We start from the raw sequence: 19,646 nt of genomic DNA, 5'->3' as shown, positions 1-19,646 counted from the left end.
ACACCTACTTAATTGAATTAATTTGACTGAAAGTAAAGTAACTGTCTGATAACTACGTGCTATATTTAAGTTGACTGAACTCAAAAAAATCTTTATCTTAACTGAAGCAAATAATTATAAATAATTAAACTTGTATATACTGAAGGAGGGTGGCTGTGTTAATAACTAACCTGACCAGTTGTAACAGATAAACGAGACCAAAACAAAAAAAACAAAGATAAATGAAAACCAACACTAAAGTCAAGCATAAATACAGAGCGACCAAGAAAAAAAAAAAAAATCCTCACAGTGGGCTTAATAGTGCAAGAGCCTCCTTAAGTTGTATTGACTATTAGAATGAGGATTTCAATAACTCTGAGCTTGCCATGTTTGATGGAGCCAAACAATCCAGTTTAAATATTTCAGAAGCTGCTGATTAACTGGATATTCACATGCAACCACCTCCTAACTTAACCAAGAAGCATCCAATAAGAAAAAATGAAAAAATCACCTGGTTGTTCCGCAGTGTTTTTATGTCAAAGATATGGGAAGAATGATCTGATTTGTTCAATAATACAGAAAGCCAGCAGAATCACTCAAGTAACCACTTGTTAAAACCACTGAATACGGAAATCCATGTTTTAATATAAAACACCAGGAGCCTTTAAGGACACTGGGTACACCTGCAGAAGACCACTGTCTGTTAGTAGAATATTAAATATTAAGGTCCGTATTTAATGAATAGAAAAGAAAGCTTCTGTCACGCCTCAAATAAACAATCATTTTTCATTTAGTAATCTAAATAACATTTTACGTTCATTCTGATGTCCCCATAAGGAAATAATTTTGACCTTTCATGCCTAGATATACTTGGACAGTCTTTAAATCTAACCTCAAGTAAAAATGCAAATGTTATATTTTCAAAATAAATGAAACCACAAGCGGGCAACAATGCATGGTATTAAAGTGCTGGTCCCAAGTCTGGTTGAATCCAGAGGGGTGTGTCAGGAAGGGCATCTGAGGTCAAACTACAGCCAAATCAATCATGCAATCACAAACTGACTTTTCATAGCAGATCGCTTGTGGCCTGGGTTAACAACACCCACACCTTCATGGCGCCGGTGGAAAATGGACCACTGATGATTGAGTAACGAAGGGAAGGAGGTCACTTAAGGAGGATATCAGGTTGGTTGATGTGAGCGAGGGGGATACAGAAGATAGAATGCAGGTAGATGATTCACTGTAGCCCTAAAGGGAGCAGCCGCGTAGCAAGGAGGCTTGATAAGAGGCTTTATTTGGTATAATTTGATGGCGCTATATGTTATATTATGTGCTATATTACTAAATTATGTGTGTTTCTTTTCATATATACTATGATCAAACAGAAACACAAAGCATCGCTCCACCTCTGCTGATATCACAGTGGGTCATCTCTAACTGATGGTCCTTTCATGAACACCACTACAAAATCCCCAAAAAACGCTGCGAAACACCACCAACATCTACACAGGCCAGCGCCATCATTGTCAGTCCTTTCCTCTGAAGTAAAACAAACACCAAAAGCTCAGTCGAATCAAAACGACTCTGACAGCAATGTACAGAATTTGAGGGAAAAATGGTGAATCACGTTGGAGCTGAGGTTTGCCTACGGGCTATCACAGAAAGCTGAGTTGTCTCATTATGTCTGCCTCGTGCATAAAGGACTGTTAATGACGTACAGCGGTGTGAGATGCTCAGACAAAGAGGCAGGATGAGACAAACATAAAAATAAAATCATCTCAGAGGACAACAGAAGATTGGAACATTGAATTAACACCATAAATTAGGTTGAAAAAGAGATTCTCAACCTCAATGGGACAATTCCTGGGTAAACAAAGGTTAAATAAAAATAAAAAATGTGTACAGTAACTTTTACGTGTTCTCAGTTTAAATAAAACATTGTTTGCATTGTCTGTGTGTCTAAATCAGGAATTGACAAGCCTGCTTTGCAGTTGTCTGATGACAAGTTTTAGGTAAAGTGCTGCAAAATGTAAAGAAGGCAGCATCAGAAAAACAGTCTAATTCATACATTTACATTTATTTAATTCATCATCATTCATTTTCTACCGTTTTATCCCTTTTGGGGTCACGGGGCTGCCTATCCTGGCCACTTGTGGGTGAAGGCAGGGGAAACCCTGGACAGGTTGCCAGTCTGTCGCAGGGCCACAATCACACACCCATTCACTCTCACACTCACATACCTATGAAGTATGTTTTTGGACAGTGGGAGGAAGCCTGAGACCCCGGAGAAAACCCACGCATGCATGGAGAGAACATGCAAATTCCACACAGAAAGGACCCCTGTTGATGTTCTAGTTCAGGTCACTCAGCCGGGACTTGAACCAGGGGCCTTCTTGCTGTGAGGCAAGAGCGCTAACCACTGTGCCACATTTACATTTAGTAAGTTCATTATTTAAGTTTGTAACACAAATCCTGTCCATCCTCACTGCTTCCCCTCAGATTTATATGAAAAGAGTTAGACTGATGCTGCAACATTTATAGATATTGCATTGATAGATGAGGTGTTCAAGGCGCAAAACCTAAGTAAGAGGAACAAATTCTAAGATTAAGGAAAAATGTCCCTGCAGCCAAAAATGTTGAAGAGAACATGGTGGTGATTTCATTGCTGCATTATTAGCTCCAAATGAGTTTTTTTGTAAGCATTTTTTCCATAGAGAATGAGAGTGGTAGTAGTAGATCCCCCCATCTTGGAATCACACTGCTGAAAACTTTAGCTTACAAACTTCCTGTGTGGTGCTGGGACTTCTGGTAAATATTTTGATTACAGTGAGAATGAGGAAGCCTGGATGAGGAAGTCCAGGTAGACGGGTCCTGTTAAGGCGGTCACTCTGTTGGCCAGCATCAAACTTCAGAATCTGATGTAGCAGCCGCAGATCTGAAAAGTGGAGTGACCTGTCCTTTTTACCTAAATGAATACAAATACAGTGTTTTGAGTCTAGTTATATACACCTACCGCCCTACCGGTGCACCACGGTAGGGCGGTCGACCCACGATTGTATAGGATTGCAGGTTCGATTCCCGCCTTGCACGCCCATGAGTCGAAGTGTCCTTGGGCAACCCCACCTTGCCTCTGGTGGGAGGTTGGCGCCAACGTTCGGCAGCGGTACCGCCGCCAGTGTGTAAATGTGTGTGACTGGGTGACTGGGTCTGTGACTGTAAAGCGCTTTGGGCCTTGTAGGTAGAAAAGCGCTATATAAGTATACGCCATTTACCATTTACACCTGTATGAGTGTTGTGGATATTTGGGTGAGGGTCATAGAGCGGAGGGACAGGTTCAAGGGTGGGTGGGTGTAGCAGTTCTTTTAAGGCTTGTTGAAAATGAAAGATGATTATCGTGTGTGTGGTAAGCGTGTAAGTTACACACACTTATGGTGTACAGTGCCCTCGTTTGCCTACAAAAGCATGTATCCAAGCATAAATGCAGGGACTAGGCCATTTATTAATTGCTCATCACTGGAAGTGGCTAAAAAAAGCAGGTTATTCCAGTTCTTTAGCTGGGACCAGATAATCAGGCAGTGCAGACGTTTTCTTTCCAAACTTCACCGTAAAAACCAGCAGGACAGCAGTTCTGGAGGGCTGGAGTTTGATACACCTGGTCTGTGATAACAGAATGCCACAGAGGAAAGGCTTTTGAAATGACCTTCAGAACATGCTTCACATGTTTCAAAATCATTTTTCCAACACATCTGAAGGGTAGAAAGAAAAGACTCTGGGTTGTTTGGCTATTGGAGGATAAAGGGTTTAAAGAAGAATCGCTGAGTTGACCTTAAAGTGTGGATGCCATGCTTTGAACAACTTTGTCAAATAAAAAAGCCCTTTAAACGCTGATTCTATTGATACCAATAGTTCGCGTCGAAAAAAATCCGAAGCATATGAATAATAGACATCTTTCGAAGGAATCAGAGATTTGGATCTGCCGCTAGAGCGCAGGCTGGAAGTGAACCCGATATGACCTGTGACGTCATGAAAGGCGTTGATTTTCGCAGTTCCGCTTCGGACAGCATGTAAACAAAACCGGTAGTCTTCGTTTCTCTCGTGTTTAAATCTGTTAATCATCAACATGCCAAGTCGTTGTGTGGCAGCTGGATGTAGCAATACATCTACTGAAAGTGTATCTGTGTATAAAATTCCCAAACAAGAAACGCTGCTGAAAAGGGGAAAGTTCAAGAAGGTGGACGGCGAAGGATTTTTCCCTCCAGATCTGCAGGAGAGAAGTCTGCGTTTTCGAAGGGACAAAAACCGGGACACAAACGAAGAATTTTGAACGGAGAGTTGGGAGGAGGATCTTGGCTTCTGAGTCGAGGAAAGGCGGGTGAGCTGGAAGCGAGCGAGCCGTTTTCTGGGTCGGAGAGGACGGCGCTGGAGTCGGGAGCGGAGGCTGCTAAGCTAGTGTGCATCACGATGGATCACATTGAGGCGAAGTAGTCGTGTTTTCTGTTGTCCTTGGATCCAACTGGAGTATTTCAACGCACTCAATGTTTTGCAAGAGAAGCAACAGGCCTGCAACGTTTTTTTTCTTTTGCTTTTGAGGTGCCGGTACCGTGAGTAAACTGAACTGTGTGTGTGTGAGCGCGCGCGCGCGCACGAGAAAAGGTTTCAAACGGGTTCAAACGGGTAAAACTGTTAATGTTCCACAGTTGTTAATGGTATACAGTGACTTTGTTAACTAAAGAGTAGTACCATCTGGGAAACTTTTATTTTGTGACATTTATTTTGTAAATTGGGTTGAAAACCAGTGTTTACCTTTGTTTAGATTAGGCCAAAAGGGGACATTTTGAGTATATTTTAGGGTAAGTGGAGTAATTTAATTTTATACATTTTTTAGACTTACTGGAGTCTAGCCGAATCTTCATGCTGGCTATCGTCATGATCGGCATGATCACTAGACCTACTACTTTCTGCTATATCCTCCTCACTTTCGCAAAAGGGTTCGAATCGATACGGTTGCAAAAGTGACTCATCATCATGATAATCTCCGCAACTTTCCTCTTCATCTTTCTGTTCATCTGATGATAAATCGCTAATAGAGACGGTAGCATCACTCTGTGCTTCGCTATCGGTGCTAGCCATGTTGTCTGCCTTGTCTTCCTTTCGTTACGTCACAAACAGGGCGGCGCGAATTCGGCGGAATGCGTGAAGCCGGCGGCCGTCCTCGTTGTTTATATTGCGTTTTTCGCTATTTATTCTTTTTCGAAAAATATTAAAAACAATCGCAACATGAAATAGAAACTATTTACTATATTTTGGCTTATTAAAATAGGCCATGTCACCCACACTTTAAATTGCTCAGAGATCCAAAATGGTTAGGGTCTGATAAATACCCATCTGTCCTAGGAGGGGGCCACCAGTCAGACTCAAAGCACAGTAACAAATATGCCACAAAACATCTAAAAAAAACCATGGTGTTGCAACAGCTTAGTTAGTCTTTACTTCAAAAAGAATGAAACACTGTGGTGAGATCTCAAGAGAGCTGTCCATACATGAATGACTGAAACCCAGAGTTAACTGAAGCAACCTTATAAAGAAGAAGGAGCCAACAAGGCAAGGCTGAGAACAAGAAACAATCGAACAAGCTCCACAGCAAAAAGATTTTTCACACAGGTTTTTTCTTCTTCTTTTTTGTGTCATAAAAGGACTGGAAATCAAAAATGTGGTTGTTCTGTCAGCACTGACATGCTGGCTGTACACTGCACATGTCTGTAGAAGAAAGCAAGTAAAATATCCCTGCAGTACAGAGCCTTACTTTCATTATTATTATCCTCACTATTTCAACATTAACAATAATATCTAAGTTAGCCATTGTCAGGTATTACAAACGTGATTCAGCAGATCACCTGTTTGACGAGAGTGTCCTCCTACTTCCATGAAGCCTCTCTGCGTCACAAATTCATTATATTCACAAAAGTGTCTGGGAATACAGCTCGTCTCTCATTGGGCCATGGCCTCAGGGTCTTGGTTATGATTGGATTCTAACAAAGGCGAGCCACCCACACCATGTGTGTCGTTCACTCTAAAGGTCCGCTCCTGCATATTAAGCAGGATGGAGCAATGCACCAGACAAATGCAGGGACTCTTCCATCGAGAAAATGACAGACTTCTGACACCGCATGCAGCAGAGAATGTGGTTGCATGTAGAAGATGCTCCTTCTAGAAGGGGCTGAAATGTGGTAGAGTACGGAATCGAGGCTTGTCACTGTGATGAAGACAGATCATTGCATTGCTGTAAATGAATGAGCCAGCCCTCCCTTCAGACAGACATGGCCTGCGGGAGGCAGATGGGGAAGAGGAGGCAGGACAGAAGGAGGGAAATGGAAAACTGTTTGGGAACTGTCCCAGGTGCTGAACATTCCCAACAGTTAGAAACTCAGCTAAATATGACATGAAGGTCACATGTTCAGAACAACCAGTGGATTGCTGAAACGGATAAATCAGGCCTGATCATCGTTTTGAGACAGAAAGCATGAGACAAAAATCCATACAATGACATTATACTGTTACCCAAGTAAAAGCAAAATAAAAAAATAAAAAAATGCACCTGTTAACTTTCACTCCAACTATGATTTGTACCACAGGAATCTTTCTGCACGGCTCAAAGGGTTTCTCATCACGACACTTTTTCATGCAAGCCTCAGTCCTCAGGCAGCTTTAGGCTGTGACTCACCACACGAAAATGATACACTTTCAGAGTATTGAATGCAATGTATGTGGGAACATCCTTTTATATTTGACCCCTAAAATCCCTCTATATTTCTCCAAAGACATCTTTGTTTATTTATTAAACCTTTGAATAAAGCATGATTAAATCTTGGATGTAGTTGGTGAAAGGACACACACTGAGGGAGAATTACAGTTATTCCCCTTTTTAACCTCTGCATCCACTTTGAAATCTCTGGAACTTTCAGTTCCCTTCTGGCTTCTATTATAAACCTTTTGCTCTGTTCCTGCATGAAGGCTCGCGCTTGGGCATTGGCAAGTCTTCTCAGTTTGACGTGGAAAGGATCAGGCAACAGGTTTGGTGGTAGATAGAGGCGGGCTGCCTGCGCGCAACCGGAGCGCGGCGGCAGAAATGATGTCACGAGTGTGTAAATAAGGGTCGTTTTGTCGGGCACTGCGGAGACCGGGCGGGTGTGGTGACTGCATCAGCCGAGGCTCGCACAAGAAGTGCGGTGGTCATCGCGCAGAAGGCTTCCTGCCATCGCAATCTCTGCTTTAGCTCGTCAGCAGCAAACAAGAATTTGAGGAAAAACGCCGATGTTGATTTAAGGTGGCCGCTGACGACGCGCCTCCTCCCGCCGATGTTTGACACACACATAAAAAAAAACGCATGCACAATGACAGACTGACATCTGCTCCCCATTTGACATCAGCTTTGCGTTCTCCACAGCCCCCCCACGCGCACTTCATGCGGGTTTTCTGATCCTATGCGGCTTTTTTCCAACCCCACGAAAGAAGCGATCAGCGGCTTCACGAAATGCCAAAGCGCTCCGACAACACGACCCTTTCCATGCTGCTCTGCCAACTGACCTCCCAGTCAATCGGCTCCCACTCCTCGGTAAACATCCGGAGGTTTTCTTATCATCCAAAGAAAAAAAGAAGAAAAAGAAAAGAAAGGGAGAGCAGGCGCAGCGGCTCTACGGAGCCACTGGGAGCTACAATGTCATTGCGCGTTTTTGGATGATCCTCGTGAAATCAAGTTGCGGTCGGGTGCGTGGTGGTGGGGGGGCAGGCATCACCAGCGGCATCGACACCACTTGCGAAGGCAGGCGAGCGGCGCTAAGCTTCACAAGTCCTGCATTTCTGCTCGGCGACGGTTGTAACCAATTAGCACCTGGCTGGCGCTTGGAGGCGCAGCGCTCCCGACAGGGCGCTGCTTCTCCACAGCATCTTCTTCAGCAGCATGCGGCGGCAGACTCCGCTGATGATCCTCGATTCCAACGCAAATCCAAAGCCAACAAATCCCTTCCTTCTACTGAGTAGCAACAATAAACGAAGCCCTTAAAGGTCCCTGCATGATGTGCTTCTCAGAACACGTGACTCCAGCTATTCCATGGGAAAAATGTGCGTTTAATCCGTAACGGGCCCTAAGTAGTGGGAGACACGTTACGTGAGGTCATGGTGAAATGAGGGAGTGAAACAGCAGATTACTCACCATCAGCACAGCAAAGTTACTATGGTGGCTGCAGTGGATAGTGGTGGTGCTTCCGCCGGAGCCGGTTATGTGGCAGCCCTCTGCCCTCCAGCCACCGTGTCCATCCAGCAGGTCAAAATCCCAGTAGGCTGCAGTGGGATCTACACCCAGTGCGAAGTGCCTGAGAGCGATGGTAACGGAGTGCACGCCGCTCCCCCGGCTGCACCCATCTGCAAGAAAGGCAGCGCGTTCAGGGGCGGCTGTGCTGGGGCCATGGCAGAGCTGTGCGCGCAAACTCCTGCGCAACACAAGTGGCGCACTCAACTTTCTGTCACATCAAATCGCGCCTTTTCGCACAGCAGTGAGAGCGGGAGGGGGTGTGTGATGCGGTTTTGTTCACAAGGCTTTCTTTCACGAACAAACGGGCAAGCACATGTTGCACACAAGTGATGCCGCGGTGGCTGCGTGTTTGTTTGTCCGTGCAAGCCAGGCGCGCGTGGGTAGAGCCACGCAGCGTTTGACATCACATCGCCAGATGGTTAAAAAAATAAAAAATAAATAAATTCCTCTTACCTAATTTGGTGAAAGCAACTGGTGTTGAAACGCTCCTCCGCTTCCCGTCATCTGCCAGCTTGGAAGAATTTCCTGTGCACGGGAAGAGTTTCCCATTGCGAAACACAATGAACTGCAGCCTGCAAGTGGAGTTATCAACAGATTGGAGCGCAGAGGAGGAGGCAGGCGCACCAGCCAGCGGGACATGGATTGAGGCGACAGCCACGGAGTTCTGCGGATGCAAAAAAAAAAAAAAAAAAAGGAGAGAGAGATGGGGGGTAACTTAACATGAAGGAAGGAAAGTCATGGAAAGAAACAAACGTTTATTTGGAAAAAAAAGTCTCCTCTCTTTCACCCCCGAAAGTGGAGGAAACCACACATCTCTGGTGGCCAGAAGGGAACGAGAGCCACGACTGAACGCTCTCCACTGCGCCTATCTGGTCCGGCTCCCTGCCGCAGAGGTGGAAATGGTTCCTACCAATTCAGCTCGAGGGCACACCGGCAATCCAGCTTGATTTAAAGCGACAACCTATTCCACTTTATCTTCTTCACGTAGAGCCAAAGAAAAGGAAAAAAGAGGAAGACAAAACTGACAACAGCAGGAGACAGGTATGGGGGGGGGGTGCACTCTCTGTCTTTGGTGGAGCTAAACTGATCCTACTGCTGTGGTAGCAAGGGGAGAGAAAAACAAAAACACCCAAAAAATCCAGTAGCTTTCTCTCCAAATCCCCCCACAGTTGGATTCAAGATCCTCTCTCTGTTCTTCTGTGACGCAGGCAGACAATAGGATACAATTAAAGTGCATGAGCAGTTGATTCCCTCTGCTTATCCTGTTCCAAGAAAACTCTGCACTGAAATCCAGAAAATTTGACTCCATGTTGATAGATCCCAGTTTTCAAAAACTTGCTGTGCTGAGGTGCATTCTGGGTGAAAGAATGCAGCACTTAAACTCAAAGAACATAAGCACTAAATCCCTCCTCATGAGATCTAACTGACAGAGTCCTTCGTGTATTTTAAGCCTAAACTAAAGATGAAACAGCAGCGTCCAAATAAAACAGGAAGTGTTGGTTATTTATACTAGAATAAACATAGTAAAGAAAGTGAACCCTTTGACCTTCATCAGCATATGAACCACAACAGAACAGTTTTGCTGCAAAGCAAAAAAAAGACTCATATTAAACTCTGAACCCTATTCATTTCCTTGTGACTGTTTTAGAGGTAATGATGAGGGTGCTGGTGATGCATGATCATAATAGAAATGAACATCATGATTCTAACGAATTCACTTTGGTTCAGAGCTTTCCATCTCCTCACCCTCCAGTATGAAAAGATCTGCCCTGAAACCAGAGGGAGAGAAGTATTTGCCCCAGCAGGACTGTGGGTCCCATTGACTGCCCTTACAGTCAACAGGGAGCTGCTGAGTCAGACGCTAAGCCATAGCAGCCCCAAAGTAAAGTTGGTGGAGAACTTTTATTGTGAGAAAACTGTAATGCGGATCTTTTTGTGATCCATTTGTACAATTGCGTAGGAATGAACACAATTCTTTGGTGTTAAAGTTGGCACAAGGAGCAAGCCATGATTTTACAGTTTTAGCTTTGTTTTGCTATTTGTTTCTGCATCGACACATCCTTGAAAGACTATTGATTTTCACCCTGCAGTCTGTGGGGGGAGGAAGAAACAAAGACCGTCTTTGCCTTGAAACTTATCTTGCATCATTCCCTTTCTCTGAGCAACCGAACTTGGCCGTCTGTCTCCAAAACATCACAGGACATCAGCGCCTGAGCTGCAGACTTAGGCCTGGATGACAGCTGAGGGAGAGCTGAACATGAACCACGTGTGCTTTTCCAACAGGACTTCCCTCAAGGAGCGTCCTCAGATGCGAGCACCTCCATCCCCTGGGGAGATGTTTTTGAAACACACAGCTCACAAAAAGAAATCTTATCTTATAGAGTTGCATCCTCATCTCCATCTCCATCTTTTATCCTCTTTTATGTGGCATATCAAAGGGATTTGCAGCCTTTTGGGGGGGGGGGGGGGTGCTGTAAGTCACAACATGTGCAAGGGCCCATTTCAAGAAATAATCTCTGTTCCTCCTGAGGAGCCTAAACAGCTACATTTCCTCCACCTCAATGTCACCGGGGAACTTTCACTTTAGATTTCATTTGGGTGGCTGTGCCTCAGCTGCATGACCTTCCCCCTGCAGCCCCTCCCTTTCTAAGAGGGCGGCATGTTGTAGCCGTAGAAACTGTAATAACCCCCCCCCACACACACACACTTCTTCTCTCTCTCTTTTGCCTTTGGATCACCCCCCCCCCACACTTATTTCTTTCTTCACAGAAAGCACACAGGTGAATGTCATCCCTTATTTTAAAAAGATCCATTTCTCTATTACGATTTTCAGATGCACAGCCTTGTCTGATAGATGTGCAGAGCTGCAAATCAGCCTGCAGGGCAAAGCACAACATCTGTGTTTGACCTGCTGCAGCATGGAGATCATCTCTCAGCATACAGACGCTGCGCCTCTCTTTAAAAGACGGTGAGCATGAAGGATGTCGTTTTGCCTCTCATTCAGGGCATTTCTCTGCCAGCGTGCCACATTTCCGTCTTTGGAAACATAGCAGCTTGAAAATGACCTATGAATAAAGCTAATTTAACTCAAAGAACAGCTCACAGTGCCCCCCACACCCCCAAACTGAAAAGAACTGCTGACGAGCACAAAGAGAGATTTGCATAATTTGGTTTGTAATCACAGCCAGTCCTGTTGACACAGACGTGGCCTGAGGCGCAATGACAGAGGAATCAGCAGGTCGGTTTGTCCTGTCTCCAAAAAGGTAGCACTCATTTTTTACACTTAAAGAAGGTGATGTTTGGAACTCCTGAGAAGAATATTGGAAACAAAGACATCTTTCTAAAAAGGTTTTTGCATTTCAAAGGTTAATCATCTTTACCGTTTTCTTCTTCTATTCTTTTCAGGAGTGCTTATCACGACAAATTAAGGACAGCCAGCGAGTTACCATGCCAACAGGAGTCTGTCTTTGTTTTGTTGTGGGTTAGGCTGAGAGGGGGCATTAGAGCAGAGCCGACGCAGGAAAACAGGCTCTTTGGTGAGCCTGAGCTGTTTGAGATGTCATCTTCTCTTTCTTCAGACAGCTGTGACTCAAGCTGTGACACAAAAAAGCCACGAGAGGCTGTAACAGACAGAGGACATTGATTGACTGAAATGTCACAGCCGAGTGTAAACTAGGAAATTCATTATTGGTCTGAGAAAATTTTGCAGAATTCAATTCAATCCCACTAAACAGCGGGCGTCTGATTGACACCCACACATCAGGATTTTTGCATCTGTCGGTCAGAGACCAATGCTGGACGTCCAGATGACACACAATCTGGGTCTGTCAAACTTTGATCCCACCTGGACGTTAATGAGCAGTTTAACATTTAATAATGCAAACTGTTGTGATTAGTGTTCATGTTGACGATTATCTGCACATTGAATATTACTTTTTATGAATGATTTGCATTAACAAGCTATTTTGTTAATTTTTATTGTCATGTTTATATTTTGGTTCATAAAACAAAAACTGTTGGTCCATAAGGACTACACTAATGGACCATGCTTATCAATACGATTTGAGCTGGTACACACTAACTGGCTGATAAAGCATGTAATCATAACCAAACCCATAGTACATGTAATCAGTTTGAGCACTAGTCCATGATCACAATGCTCTATTACATCATCTATAGTGTCTGGTATAAAAATATCAAGAGGTGGCGGGGGACTTCTGTTACAACATCCAACAACTATTTGCTACAATGCCAAAGTTATGAACTAATGCGAGTCCATCTGAGCATCCAAAGACTCAAACTAAAAAAAAAAAGTCATAATAAAGAAAGTCTTTGGATTTATGCAGACACAAACATACTGTAGATTTTTCTTTGACTGCATGGCAGAGTAATCAAAGTGACAAGACAATGAGAAGACCATGGAGTGTTTGGAACCAAAGCCAAGTTTTGAATATTTTAAACCAAAAACGTAATTATCAGTCAAAGGAATGCAGTTACTGTAATATGAGCATAATATTAAATTTGAATGGTTGCAGTCTAGGCAGCTACTGTTGGGTGAGGTGGTGGACAGCTTGCCAGTTCATCAAAGGGCTGTGATGTGTAAATTGTAGTCATTGATAACAATCCATTGGAATGTTGCTGGTTTTAAGAGGGTACTGTTTAGTGGAACATAGTTTTAGAGAGGAAAATGTTGGAATGCTCATTATCCAGGCCATGTTTCCTTTCGTCTCTCATGCTCACACCTATCCTGTTTGATTCAGCTGCAGGAGACACACAGAGGATTAATGGGCAGTCATTTGGTGCAGCAATAACTGTTGGCTATCACACAAAGTGGGTGTGCAAGCACTGCCCGAGGTGAAGCAGAGTCATGACTTTGGATGACGCCGTAGGCTCCTTTCCTCTGTGTTGAGACTGATTCACTGGAAAATGTATTCCATACATGTTCAGTTAGAGCTCAGGTTTCAGTGGTTTTACCTTTTTTTTTGTTCAGTTTGTGTCATGGACAGCCACGGCCACGTGAAACCTCTTCTTCATTACTAGCTTCTCCCTTTTGGTCCACCTGTCTGATCATTAGTTTAATCACACAGGGATTTGAGCCGCTGATCCTACATGTCATAACTTTTCCATCTCTCGGAGTGTTGCTTCAAATGAACATTCAGCTTTGACCTGTGCATCCCAGCATAGGTCAAAACGATTTCTTCTTGTTTTAAGAAAGGTAGGGTATAACACATGCAAGCTCTGTGGAGCTTTTTTTGTAAATTAGGATGAAAAGTGACCTGAATGTAAATTGGTGTCAGCTTCTCCAGTTGACTCATCAAATTACTTTTTGCTAATCTTTAATTTTCTGCCCAGATTTCTATAAAGTTTTGTAATAATAAAAAATGACAATATTAAGAGGGATGAAGTATTTATGATTTTTATTTATGAAATTCGCAAACTTTGAGTTGCATTTATGCAGCAAAAACTTTTCTTTGCAAACTAAAATCAAAGATGGATGACGACCAGAGAAACATTTTGCCTCATGCAGCCTGCTCTTGGTAAAAGGTAAGGCTAAAGCATTGTTACCATGGAAACCTTATTAATCTAGGTGACTTGACAATTTCCTTCTGTGGTGACAAAGTCAAAGGGAAAGCTACCTGTTTTTGTGTTTAGTGTCACGACACTTACATGAACAAGAGTGAAAATGCACGGCAGTAGGGAAGTGGGGGACCTGACCAGTGAAGTAACCGTGCAGCATGCAGACCGGAAATCAGTCGCATCACTATTTAACATCTGCAACTGCTTTTTAGAGATTCAGAGTTTGAGGAAAAACCGGAGACCGGTTGATCAGACGTGACCTGATCAACATGTGTAAAATGAAAATGTGTAAGGGAGAGCAGAGCAGCAGATCTAGGGTAGGCAAACACGTCTACAGCACACCTTAGTCTCTGTTTTACCCACAACTGCAGTCATGAAATGCTACAGGGATGGAGCAGCCCTCTCTGCACCGCAAAGACAAAGCAGACGGAGGAGAGCAAAGCCCAGCTTCACAGATTAATCACTTCAATGCACACGTGCCTGACCAGCGTAACGGAGCTTCATCAGTGCGGTAGATGCTGCAACAAGCGAAGCCCTTCCAGCTGCAAACTGATTACACACACAGACCCGCACACACACACGTCTTCATTTTTAAACACGGCAAAAATAACAACAGCAGTACTGAAGCACTGCATGCATTCACATTCAAAGGAAAGCTGAAACATTTTTGGGTTATTTTGCATATCAAATTGGTAACTTTTGCTTCTGACGAATCAGTTTTGGACATGAAAAGCAAAGCATCTTGCCTAAATCCATTTGAGGTAGAATTAGAAATATCAAGAGATGTCATTCTGTCTGTAATAGCCTATTCTCTAACTTTGTGTTTAACCTTACCAGGGAAGAGCCCCTGGGCATTGCCAGAGCAAATCTAACAGATCTGGGAGTGGAATTAAAGCAGAACAGAAACGACAAGGAGAGTGCTGCATATTTGCATTATGTCCTCTTCTCTGCACTAATCCCTTTCCGCTAATCCTACCGCTGCACAAAACTGAACAATAATACTTTAATGGTCATCTTTATCTCACAAGACTGAAGCACAAATGACTTGCCTTTACCAGATGAGCGCCACTCAGGGCGGATGTTTTTGTCAGAGTGTGTTTTCACATGTATGGTTCACCTTCTCCTGCACTCGTTTACTTTCTTAAGACTTGTCGGTCAGGGCTGGACTACTTGAGACTAACAGAGGCACTAAATTGCAAGAAAAATATGGAGATTTATAGAAACTTTACCTTGAAATGTGAGCAATATTCTTTTAAATAAATGCCACATAACTCTCGTTAGATAAGAAAGAACTCCCCTTGCTCCTATAGAGATTAAACTCTGCCAAGGCTTCAGTTTCACTGGTCTGCCAATGATGACGGAGAGGGAGCTTTCTACAAATGATAGTTTCTCAAATTTCCTGGAATGAGTCCCACAGCTTCAAAAGCACATTGCTGGATTCTAAAACATGTTCAAACTTATACAAATCTCTCAAAACAATCACATTCATATGCCTTGAACTGGTCTCAGACAATTTTTAGACTTTTTTTCAATCAGTCAGGTTTGGCGAGAAAATCTTTATTTTGATAGTATGATAGCATTCACGTCAGTCGAGTAAATAGTTTCATACAGTTTAATGGAAACTAGTCTTAACCAGACTTAACTTTTACTACTTTCAAACTCAATGACAAACTTGTGAACTCAAACAGCAGAATAATGTCTTGCTCATTTCAAATGATTTTTCTCTCCGTGGAGTCTACGTAATGATAATGGCAACTAATCTATTCATTGTATCACCCATTTCTGAACTTAAAGCAATCTAGATTTAACCAAAGATTTCTCATTCAAATTCGTTTGTAATGGTTTATGAACTGTCAAACTTTGAATTGCACTGGTTTATTGAAGACAAAATGACTTGTTAAAGCTGTTTCCTTCTGGAGGGGAATGTCTGAAATTGAAGAGGAGCTCAACTTGGAGGGATTGTGTCTGTGTTTTTGTTGAATTAAATTTTCAACAGGGATTTTACTGCATTCAAAGACAAAAGAGTTTGAGTTTTAGAAGTCAGACTGGAAAAGATACGTCAAGAATCCAGCTGAGGGAAACTGAAGCACATTTGCATACACACACACATGCTTTCTGCTTCCGGAAGAGGAACGGTACCTGAGCGAGAAACTAAGAACCCCGTCTCCTCGATAAAAGCCCCCTGCTTTTGATGGAAAATGGAAATAAATATATTTCATGCATGCCCCAAACCCCCTTCAATTTCAGCTCGTCTTTCCAGCACCACAGAGTCTTCCAGCTTTGATCATGCAGAGGAATCAAAGACACACATCACCGCAGGCAGGGGAAGGATGGAGGATTTATTGGAGCGCTCTTGTGCCTTCAAGACACATCATTTCAATCGATCATGTGAAGCGCTACCATAGTCAGCTCACTCTGGCTGCTAAGATTTCCCTTCTATCTTCCGATCAATGAAGATCTCATCCATGGAGAGCCCTGGTCCACCTACTGCCAGCTGAGTCAAACAGTATCTGTGGTAAAAACATTATTTCTGCAGCAGGCCATCCTTCCAAAGACAATAATCCAGACTGGCAGAGTTTTCTGCTTCAGCTGTGTGGTGATGACCACTATGGAAACCAGTTTCCTGCTTCAGATGTTTTACTGTTTGTCTCTTTTATCTCTACAGAAGTAATGTACTGGTGTCAAACGAACAGCTGCAGTGACAAGTCTTGTGTTATGCCCTAATATAGACAGGCAAGGCATTCAGAATTGAGCAGTGACGTAAAAAATAAGTTAGATTGTAAATAAAAAGCGACAACTTTCTCTGAGATCCTTTCATTTATTTGTACTCCATGACTTGTTGAGACTTTTTTCAGCTGATCTGAAATGTAGCTAGAGGACATACAAAAAGGCTCCTCCGCTGGACTCAGTGGGAGTGCACAGATGATGTGGATGAAACAAAGAAAATGAGTTTTAATCTACCCCCTACATCCGCTCAGCCATCTGAATAGCCTCTTTTTGGCCCTGATCGCCATCACCAACGATGCATGGTATGGAAAATTCTTTGGGTCCAACTAAATGTAAGCAGGGACTCAAAGAAGACAGAAACAGGGGTGAGAACCAGAATGCACTTGGTTTGATTTCTTTGCTGGTTTCAGCGATGCTTGGCGTCAAAACTGCTGGATGGGCGTAGTGACACGCAGATGACATAGGTCAGGTGTCTTACTGTAGTTGAAGTGGAAGCCAGCTGTTGTGATTTAGGTTCAAAGACCAAGTCTGTTTTGCATATTTGCAGTGTTCAGGTATGCACGTATGAACAGTTCAGTCACAGATGGCACCTGTCACAGATTACATATTCAAAGGCTTTCCAGCAGAGGTGTGGACCCCAGTCACATGACCTGAAGTCGATTCATGACTTTGACTGGCCATGACAAAATATAAACCTGACTTGGATTTTAACAGCAGTAAATTGTGACTTCACTTTGACTTGAGTCTTTTGACTAGGTTGACTTAAAGACTTTCTACTTTCCCCAAAGCCTAAAAATGGAAAAGTATATTCACATAGACTGTCTGCCTCTGTGTATGCGTGTTTCTATGTAGGCTGTCGGCATAACATCTTATCAAATTAGATCTACGTTGTTTTGGTTCAACACCATCCAGAATGCTGTACAACTTATCAACTGATAAATGATAAAGCGATCTGTCAAACAAGGTGCCTCTATGAGGAAGTTTTTTAAAGTTTGGACAACGTGTGGTTTGAAGATTGCTGAAAGTCAATAACATTCACTATTGTCAGACATTTGAGACAAATTCTGAATGAAAGCGGACCCTACCTTTGTAAGCAATAACTGCACAGTTAAAACCAGGAGACTGTAAAGACGCTTTAACCTTACATTGCAAACGCAGATTTGTTCAATTATGTTCACACCACCCTCTGCAACATGTGTTCAAGCAGCCACTTACAATAAAAACCCTACATAAACACGTTTCAGCCTTCTGCGCTCTTCCTCACGTGTAGCCACGCACTTTTCAACTAGTTCTTGGGCTCTACATACAAACAATTGGCCGTCGAACACGCTTTGACAGTTAAAACCAGGTCATAGTTTGGAACTCGGATTTGGTCATGACGTATGGATGGCGCCCCCTTTTAATCCATGGCAGTGCCAACCGTTTGAAATTTGATCATGGAGGAGGAAGTAATAATTGGGGTTTGTGCCTGGAATCTATGACACCAAGTCTTTCATATAACGGAATAGAGTTGGGAAAGAAAAAGATTTTAGAGATCTGCACTGCTACGGCATTTCACACCAAACCTCTTCCAACTGCAGGTGGCAGACATGCGCTAGACAACAGTAGAAAATCAAAGAAGAGGATGAAGCCCTTTTCTGCTTGACCTGTGAACACACAAACGTGCGTCACATACCTGATGGGTCTGTAGCTTCAGAGATAGTTTGGCATTTTTCAAGTGAGATTTCGTGAGATGGGGGGGGGGGGTCCTAAGCTATGGGCAATGTGGGGTTCCACCTCCCTCCCCTTCTCTTTCACACACAAAGAAGAATATTGTTGCACAGTTTTGAAAGATAAATACAGTTCCTAAAAGCATACATGAAGGATTAAACTCTTGACTTGCCTGCTTTGACCTGGGACTTGAGGAGAAAGACTTGAGAGTAAGGCTACTTGTAACTTCCAAAACAATAGCCGCGTTTACATGGACAAAAGTAATCGGAATGAACGCCTGATCGGAAAGAAAATGCGTCATGTAAACGCGCCGTTCGGAATACTCTGCCCCGGTCAGACTCATTCGGATCAGAATTTCTTTCCGATCGAGATAGGTGGGTTATACCGATCGTTTATCCGATCGTGGAGCATGTAAACGGTCATTCCGATCGTGTGTCACTGCTGCTCTGGTTTACGTCACGCATAGACGGTGTTTCGCTGAGAGCAAGCTTTGGAGCGCATACGGGACCGACCTGCTGCTCTGCGGACGCCCCGTGAAAAGCGCCGCTCCGCTCTCGCCCCGCTGGCTCTCCCCTCTCTTACACCCCTCACGGGGGAGATTAGGAGGAGGAGCGCTTCGTGCCCCCTGACGCTCACTCGGTCCACTGGCACCCGAGTGAGCAGAGCAGCTGGATTAATAATTTTGTGTCGGGGGGGGGGCTTTTTTACGTGTGCGTTTTGTTGTTTTGTTATGTGTGGGAGAATTCAGACTGCGAGCCGTCCCGCCGCTCTGGGTTAGCGGCTGCAGGACTCAGGAGGAACCGTGTTCGAACAGAGCTCGGGCCGCTAGCTCACAGAGTGGCTTTGGGGCGGTCTGTGTGAACTTTCAGAGCAGAAATAAATGTCGCTCAGTCCTTAGAAAGCTGCAGATTGCTGCGTTTCTCGCACGGTCCTGGATTTTGTGTCCATCCATCAGGCTAATGATGTTAGCCCGTGTTAGTCTGTCCTAAGCTTTCGTCCAGCTTAATTCTTCCACAAAAAAGCACTGACCACACAGATTAAATATAACGATGAGCGAACAGGCAATTCATAATATTCATGACATTAATAAAAGCACGTTTGGAAGATCGTCTCGTATGTTACCGAGCTGCTGCATAAATGTCTGTGGCAGCGGTTTGTTTACAACGGGACCTATATCCGCATCCGGGTGATTTTTACACTACTGCGCATGCCCAAATGATTCATTCCGAACGAGAGTATGAGCCATGGGAACGTTTGTTCTAATCGGAAAAAGGTTTTCTGTGCCCATGTGCACGGGTGAATTTTAACCCGACCATTGATCCGATCAAGATATTCTGCCCATGTG

The 19,646-nt window shown here is 43.7% G+C and overlaps 1 protein-coding gene across 1 annotated transcript in view; it reads right to left on the bottom strand.

Annotated features, from left to right (window-relative positions):
- Window positions 1–19,646, bottom strand: part of LOC101156843 (adhesion G protein-coupled receptor A3) — a 207,733-nt gene that overhangs the window by 71,207 nt on the left and 116,880 nt on the right. The window contains exons 13-14 of the mRNA XM_023963140.1: window positions 8,741–8,951; window positions 8,189–8,397 (exon numbers count right to left, since the gene is read on the bottom strand). Of these exons, the coding sequence (XP_023818908.1) occupies window positions 8,189–8,397; window positions 8,741–8,951 (420 nt within the window). The remainder of the gene's footprint in view (window positions 1–8,188; window positions 8,398–8,740; window positions 8,952–19,646) is intronic.

The sequence above is a fragment of the Oryzias latipes genome, chromosome 15 (genome assembly GCF_002234675.1).
Source record: "Oryzias latipes chromosome 15, ASM223467v1".
Lineage (NCBI taxonomy): Eukaryota > Metazoa > Chordata > Actinopteri > Beloniformes > Adrianichthyidae > Oryzias > Oryzias latipes.
This window is presented reverse-complemented; position numbering and strand designations above follow the sequence as displayed.